The 8,347-nt window shown below is 45.2% G+C and overlaps 1 protein-coding gene and 1 long non-coding RNA gene across 2 annotated transcripts in view; one reads left to right on the plus strand and one right to left on the minus strand.

Annotated features, from left to right (window-relative positions):
* Positions 1-2,861, plus strand: part of LOC112077061 (uncharacterized) — a 9,884-nt gene extending 7,023 nt beyond the window's left edge. Inside the window, exon 3 of the long non-coding RNA XR_002895314.2 lies at positions 2,716-2,861. This is a non-coding gene — a long non-coding RNA (uncharacterized lncRNA). The remainder of the gene's footprint in view (positions 1-2,715) is intronic.
* A 1,656-nt stretch (positions 2,862-4,517) lies between these two features.
* Positions 4,518-8,135, minus strand: LOC112077062 (neogenin-like). The gene is made up of 3 exons (XM_070441554.1): positions 7,975-8,135; positions 7,762-7,811; positions 4,518-4,686 (listed from the first exon to the last, which is right to left on the minus strand). The coding sequence occupies exons 1-3, from the start codon at positions 8,077-8,079 to the stop codon at positions 4,518-4,520; spliced, it is 324 nt and encodes a 107-aa protein (XP_070297655.1). The 5' UTR covers positions 8,080-8,135.
* Between the last annotated feature and the right edge of the window lie 212 nt (positions 8,136-8,347).

An 8,347-nucleotide genomic window follows, 5' to 3' on the forward strand; every position in this document is an offset into this window, starting at 1 on the left:
CTCTCCCGCCATCACGGCTCAGCCGTTGCCCAGTTTCTAGGGCAGTCTCTGCCTTTCTACCTGTGTCCTTTGCACCTGGCACTCCATAATGTGTGCCGGCGGGAGCCTAACTACCCATGGGGATAGCAAAGGGGGCAGCCAGTGCCAGGGACAAATTTGTCTGTCTGTCAGCATCTCTTCTAGGTTATAAATGAAGGTTTAAACTGTTGACCTGATTCCAAGTACCTGACCTGGACCGACCACACAGCATCCCTCACTGTATATATCTTACACACACCAGACACCTACTATATATACTGACAAATGAGAGCCTCCGTGTACTGCCGGGCATATCTGCAGCTAACACACACAGCAAAGGTACATGTTCCTTTCCCTTAGAGAAGAATTGGGGTATTTGTCAGTGAAACTGGGGTCTCAAGTATTTTTCATGTTTGATGGACAAAGGCGTAGTTTGTATTACATATAGAATCAACATGGTCTGTCTGTTAAAACACTGCTATAGGTTCCTTGTGTGTGTATATACAGTGTATTTTGATTTGTTTAACACTTTTTTGGGTTACTACATGATTCCATATGGGTTATTTCATAGTTTTAAGGTCTTCACTATTATTCTAAAATGTAGAAAATAGTAAAAAAAACTTTAAAAAAAACTTGAATGAGTAGGTGTGTCCAAACTTTTGACTGGTACTGTATATACACTACCATTCAAAAGTTTGGGGTCACTTAGAAATGTCCTTGTTTTTGAAAGAAAATCTATTTTTTTGTCCATTAAAATGACATCAAATTGATCAGAAATAGTGTAGACATTGTTAATGATGCATTACATTTGCCACACAGCTCAGTTTCTCAGACCCTATCGTTATCCCTCTAGAGACTACATCCTCTAGTAGATGTGTGGTTCTCAGCACCTGCTACCACAGTCTTGTGTTAAACAGCTACGCCGGCCGGCACCAGAGCTGTTAATTGAATGTAATGACTCACGTCCCTGCAGAGCAAACAACAATGGAAACACCCCCCTCCCTCCTCAACCACTTGGTTTAGTCCCAGCCGCTCTCTCTCGGCTAACCAATTCCAATTAACTTAATACTTCAAATAAATTCCTCTGTAAACCAAGCATGACCCTGTCTGTCCCCGCTCCCCCCTCTCACCTACTGGAATACCTGTCTCTTATACACATCTAGATGTGTATAAGAGACAGGCTCACCTTCTCTCTCCCCATCACTGCTCAGCCTATTCATCTCTCCTTCTCTCTCCCTCACGGCTGGGCCTGTTAATCTCTCCTCCTCTCTCCCGCCATCACGGCTCAGCCGTTGCCCAGTTTCTAGGGCAGTCTCTGCCTTTCTACCTGTGTCCTTTGCACCTGGCACTCCATAATGTGTGCCGGCGGGAGCCTAACTACCCATGGGGATAGCAAAGGGGGCAGCCAGTGCCAGGGACAAATTTGTCTGTCTGTCAGCATCTCTTCTAGGTTATAAATGAAGGTTTAAACTGTTGACCTGATTCCAAGTACCTGACCTGGACCGACCACACAGCATCCCTCACTGTATATATCTTACACACACCAGACACCTACTATATATACTGAAAAATGAGAGCCTCCGTGTACTGCCGGGCATATCTGCAGCTAACACACAGCAAAGGTACATGTTCCTTTCCCTTAGAGAAGAATTGGGGTATTTGTCAGTGAAACGGGGGTGTCAAGTATTTTCCATGTTTGATGGACAAAGGCGTAGTTTGTATTACATATAGAATCAACATGGTCTGTCTGTTAAAACACTGCTATAGGTTCCTTGTGTGTATATACAGTGTATTTTGATTTGTTTAACACTTTTTTGGGTTACTACATGATTCCATATGGGTTATTTCATAGTTTTAAGGTCTTCACTATTATTCTAAAATGTAGAAAATAGTAAAAAAAACTTTAAAAAAAACTTGAATGAGTAGGTGTGTCCAAACTTTTGACTGGTACTGTATATACACTACCATTCAAAAGGTTGGGGTCACTTAGAAATGTCCTTGTTTTTGAAAGAAAATCTATTTTTTTGTCCATTAAAATGACATCAAATTGATCAGAAATAGTGTAGACATTGTTAATGATGCATTACATTTGCCACACAGCTCAGTTTCTCAGACCCTATCGTTATCCCTCTAGAGACTACATCCTCTAGTAGATGTGTGGTTCTCAGCACCTGCTACCACAGTCTTGTGTTAAACAGCTACGCCGGCCGGCACCAGAGCTGTTAATTGAATGTAATGACTCACGTCCCTGCAGAGCAAACAACAATGGAAACACCCCCCTCCCTCCTCAACCACTTGGTTTAGTCCCAGCCGCTCTCTCTCGGCTAACCAATTCCAATTAACTTAATACTTCAAATAAATTCCTCTGTAAACCAAGCATGACCCTGTCTGTCCCCGCTCCCCCCTCTCACCTACTGGAATACCATGCTAGAGGGATTGGTGGGATGATGTGGGAGAATGACCACAGCATGTGTGTCAGGTTTTGCGGTTACAGAAAAAAATGGGGACATTCCAAAATGGCAGTCTTTCAAATTGGGAGCGAATTGTCTCCAAGTGATTGAATGAGAGTGTGATTTTATGATATGGCTTACATATGAAAAAAATACAGATATTGAGATTTGGGGGGAAATGGCTTCCTGTGTCTTTTTTATTTKGGGATTCATACTAAGTATCCTCTGTCTCCTTTGGTGTTTCCAGTGCAAGTTCCTGGCCCCGCCCCCAACCTGCAGGCTGTGTCGACCACACCCACCTCCGTCACCCTCARCTGGGACACGCCCCTCACTGGCAACGGAGACGTCCTCACGTACAAGGTCTACTATATGGAGAAGGGTCTGGACCTGGAACAGGTAAGACCCAGTGTGATGGGTGGGGGAGTTAGAATGCCCTATATGTTGAGATAGTGAYCCATCATATTCTATGAGAGAGATTAGTCTTGTGATGGTGTAACAACAAGACTGCAAACAGAACAGCGAAATTAACCGTTGCTTTGACCGGCTTAGCATCAGCGATATATCAGCACCATATAGCCCATTGAAGTGTCCCAGCTCGGTCACAGCCCAGTAGACTGCCTTGAAACTCCTATTCCCCGAAGCTCCAAAGCCTCTGCTCTATTCCTACTCTATCAGAAAGCTGGCAGCACCACCCTCTATATTCCCCAGTCTCCCAGCAGGCCACAGTGCAGCGCACCGCAGCACAGCCTCCTGAGTCATCCAGCCCTGCCAGCCCAACCAGCCAGGCGTTAAAGAGCCTTTAATATGATAATGGATGAAATGTCAGCCAGCACAACGAGTAATGATGCTGTTGCTGCTGCCATCCCTCACTCCCTAGAGGAGAGAGAGAGAGGCTGACAGGAAGAGAAGAGGCTGATCTGACTATCTCTTTATCTGAAAAGAGAGGAACAAAGGTTGAATCCAGAGAACAGGGTAGCTAACAGGGTGTTAGAGTGGATGAATTATTGAGGCGGGGACGGGGAAGCCTTCAGGAAGTGGCATGTCTACAAGGAGGAAGCTGTCACAATGGCGCGCCTGACTTCAGTTGAACAGTTACACTGTGGTTTTACTACCCAGGGATGAAGATTAGGGTGTCCCCAAATAGAAGGGGCTTTTTTWAAATAAGTAGCTAGGTTTCCATCCAATTGGCAACAGATTTTTATGCAAATATGCAAAAATCTGCATCAAAACAATATGCRCGTTTTCCCACCAGATAACCGTTTCCATCAGATTGACTTGTTGCAGATAAAAGGCTGTGCGTGATGACGTAGTGCCAATAAATTAACTTTTGCGGTTAAACTCCCATGTACTGAAGGGGAAAGAAAGTTAAATGTGTTTCCATCGCATTTCCAACAACTGATGGTTTTGTCACAAAAAACTTTGCGTTTATATAGTGAACGTGCCAACTCTGGTCTTGGCATGTGCGCTATAGACAACAGCTCGCAGATACAATGTGTGTATAAGCCTACATGATGAGATTATTATGGACAAAAAGAGCAAGATYATTTTTTTAKCATCATCATGTCATCAGAATAAGACCCTTGATATTTATTGGRAAGGAGCATCAAGCTCATCACCGTGSACTTTCACCACCCTGGGAAGTTCATCATAAACTAAAAGATTAAGAACAGACACTGGCCTTCAAGGCAGAGTTCCTCTGTCCAGTGTCTGTGTTCTTTTGCCCATCTTAATCTTTTCTTTTTATTGGCCAGTCTGAGATGGCTTTTTCTTGGGGAGATGGGCAAAAGAACACAGACACTGGACAGAGGAACTCTGCCTAGAAGGCCAGCATCCCGGAGTCGCCTATTCACTGTTGACATTGAGACTGGTGTTTTGCGGGTACTATTTAATAAAGCTGCTAGTTGAGGACTTGTGAGGCATCTGTTTCTCAAACTAGACACACTAATGTACTTGTCCTCTTGCTCAGTTGTGCACCGGTGCCTCCCACTCTTTCTATTCTGGTTAGAGCAAAAAAGAAGATAGTACGTGATGATACGAATGATATGAGTATTAAATAGGAGAAGCTTTACCGTCGATGAGTTGGAAGAGCTGGGGCCTCCCGTTGGATTTCTGCCGCCTCGCTCTTCCGCGTCCTTTCCGGTAACGGATCTTAATACCCAAGTATCGCGCCAGAATATCGGGCGCCTTGGTGGTGCGGGCTGCACCGCACCATAATGCTCTGGGGTAGGGGGGTGGAACGGCACACACAGTGAGTACATAGATAAGACACGGGGGGGATTGCAGTCCCACTGCTGAACCAAAGGGAAATGGTATATTCAAAGAATGACCCATTTGTTTTCAATGATCAACTTTTTCCTTCACAAATTCATTTCACATTCCTGAATAAGCACAATGAATCGAGGCCCAACCCAAGGACAAGACTGAATCATCTCTAGGCTACTACATGATTTAAGAGGTGGAATGACAACCCAGGACTGTGCAGATAACATGCACACCAGTGCAATTGAGTGGGTGGTTTATGGCAATACACCACAATTGGTGGCCAGTAACACCACTCGCTGTGACATTAGACGCACAGGGCTAACCTGACCAAGGCTGGTGTATAAAGAGATCAAAGATACGACATTTACAGCCGGCCTCACACCTATAAACCGCTTAACAGCCAAAAGCTGCCTTAATCCAGTCTCCAAAGCTTTGCACCAGTCCTTATACCAGCCCTCACAAGCCTTGCAACCGTTCTATATACCAAGTCCTCACAAAGCCTTGCACCAGTCTTTATACCAGTCCTCACAAAGCGTTGCACCCAGTCTTTATACCAAGACTCTCCAAAGCCTTGCACCTGTCTTTAACTAGCCTCACAAAGCCTGACGCCTTAAAGCAGATTGATGTTAGAGGGTCATGTAGGGCTAGGGCAGAAGAGTAGCTGTTGGAGAAAGGACGGAAAACTAAAAACCATTAATAAATAACGAGAGGAGGAGAGGAGCCTGGTGAGAGGAGTCCTGGTGAGAGAGTGGCTCCACCAGGCGAGAGAGAGAGCGATGGATTACAGGCATATAAGTGCATGGCCCTGCAGTGCACTGTGGGATGGTGTGGAAGAGGAGAGAGAGATACTGTAGAGTTGTGTGTGAAGGGAGGGGTGGGGGGAACTCAGCGTGAGAGAGGAGTTAATTAACACTACCCACTGTCGCTCCACACACACACACACACACACCCACACACACACACACACAAACACACACACACACACACACACACACACACACACACACACACACAACCACAACACACACACACAAAACACACACAGGCGCGCCAACATTAACACACATCTGTGAGTTGGGGAACAGCACTAATTAAATCTGTGCTAAGTGTGTTTCAATTAGTTTATTTCCATTTCCTTAATGCGTTCTGATTCCAGCTACATTCTTTCCCCTCACCCCTTCCCCCCATTCTCTAAAATAACAAGTTAAATTGAGGGGGGGTTTGGGTTCACATGTTGAGACCACACTTCCCCTTGTAATGTTAGTTTTACACCCCTCAGGCCTGGCTGGCTGACACGGCCCACAGGACAGAGCAAATTAAACAATTAAAATAAGAAATTGCATTTTGTGTTTTAATCTAATTAGAAAATGTATTTATAATGATATTCAAATGTATTAACAATCCATAATAAGGCCATTCATTACTGGGTATCAAACAGTAACATACAGTCCCAGGTCTGACAAAGGAAGAATAAAGCAAAACCTGATCTGATTGACCAGTAAATAGAACAAATAAGGTCACAAACCAGTTCTAGAATGCAAGTCAGACTGAATCCATTTCTAAACACGTACTATAGTACTAAATACACCCCCATCTCTATAGTGGTACTTAACCCCCGTCTCCTATAGTGGTACTAAATACACCCCCATCTCATAGTGTACTAAATACACCGCCCATCTCTATAGTGGTACTAATCACCCCCCGCTCTATAGTGGTATAATACACTCCCCCCCCATCTCTATAGTGAGTACTAAATACACCCCCCAATCTCTATAGTGGTACTAAATACAACCCCCCCCCCCCCCATCTCTATAGTGGTTACTAAATACACCCCCCATCTCTATAGTGGTACTAAATACACCCCCCCATCCTATAGTGGTACTAAATACACCCCGCCCATCTCTATAGTGGTACTAAAACACCCCCGTCTCTATAGTGACTAAATACACCCCCCCCATCTCTATAGTGGTACTAAATACACCCCCCATCTCTATAGTGGTACTAAATACACCCCGCCATCTCTATAGTGGTACTAATAACCCGCCCATCTCTATAGTGTACTAATACACCCGCCCATCTCTATAGTGGTTACTAAATACCACCCGCCATCTCTATAGTGGTACTAAATACACCCCGCCCATCTCTATAGTGTACTAAATACACCCCGCCCATCCTATAGTGGTTACTAAAATACACCCCCCATCTCTATAGTGGTACGAAATACACCCCCCATCTCTATAGTGGTACGAAATACACACCCCCATCTCTATAGTGTACTAAATACACCCCGCCCATCTCACTACAAGTGGTACTAAATACACCCCGCCATCTCTAAAGTGGTACTAAATACACCCCGCCCATCTCTAAAGTGCTACTAAATACACCCGCCCATCTCTATAGTGGTACTAATACACCCCCACTTCTATAGTGGTACTAAATACACCCCCCCCCCATCTCTAAGTGGTAACTAAAATACACCCCCATCTCTTATAGTGGTACTAAATACACCCCCCCCATCTCTATAGTGGTACAAATAATACACCCCCCCATCTCTAATAGTGGTACTAAATACACCCCGCCCATCTCTATAGTGGTACTAAATACACCCCGCCCATCTCTAAGTGTACTAATACCACCCCACCCTCTCGTAGTGGGTACTAAATACACCAAGAGCTCCTGACTCAGTTTAACACATCTCCATGTGCTGGCAGCAGCTCCTGACTCATTCACAAACGGACACGAAGTGAGCTCGATAGAAAGCCTTCCTGTGGGAGATGAGCCTCTAGATGTGTGAGGCCTGTAGGAGTCGTGTGAGAGAGAGACGAAGCCTTCAGACAGGCCCAGTCTCCAGCCGCTTGCCTGGTGGATCGATACAGGTTCAAGCACAACGCTGGCAGTCTGTGTATGAGCGGAGCCCACTGACAAGAGCTAAATAGCATTGAAAAACAGGGTTAGGCCCACAGCTATCACATCACCTGAGAGGTAGGGAGAGTGTCTGCGTGCTAAAGAGAAGTGGCTGACTTGTGCTTACCTTTGAGTTGTGAACTTCCACAGTGAGGTTTTGAGGAGGGGCACTGGGAACTGTAGGGGTAAAACAAGGTGTTTTACTCTTTAAACTCAAGAGAATCACCTCAACACACCAGGTCTTAACATCTTCCTCTTCCAAAGGAGACTGCCCGTTGTGATCTACCCATTTCTCCTATGAGAGAGGAAGAGTTCGCTCCTTCATCTGTCCCCTGCTTACCATCAGACAGGGTGGTGACGGTGATGTCTCCTGTGGCACTCCCGGACCGTGCTTGTTGAAGGCCACCACTCTAATGCTGTACTCTGTGAACTTCTTCAGACCCATCAAGGTGTAGGACAGAGCTCCAGCGTCTATGTCCTGAGAGGTTGAGAAGAGAGGTGGTACACAAAGTTAAGTAGTGATTCTGTAGATGTATTTTGTACTTCTCCTTGTTTTATACTACTACTACCACCACACCACCACCACCACCACCATCATCACCACTACTACTACTACTACCATCACCACTACTACTACTACTATCACCACCGCTACTACCACCACCACCACTACTACTACTACTACCAACCATCACACTACTACCAGCCGCTCT

The sequence above is a fragment of the Salvelinus sp. IW2-2015 genome, unplaced genomic scaffold (genome assembly GCF_002910315.2).
Source record: "Salvelinus sp. IW2-2015 unplaced genomic scaffold, ASM291031v2 Un_scaffold4243, whole genome shotgun sequence".
Lineage (NCBI taxonomy): Eukaryota > Metazoa > Chordata > Actinopteri > Salmoniformes > Salmonidae > Salvelinus > Salvelinus sp. IW2-2015.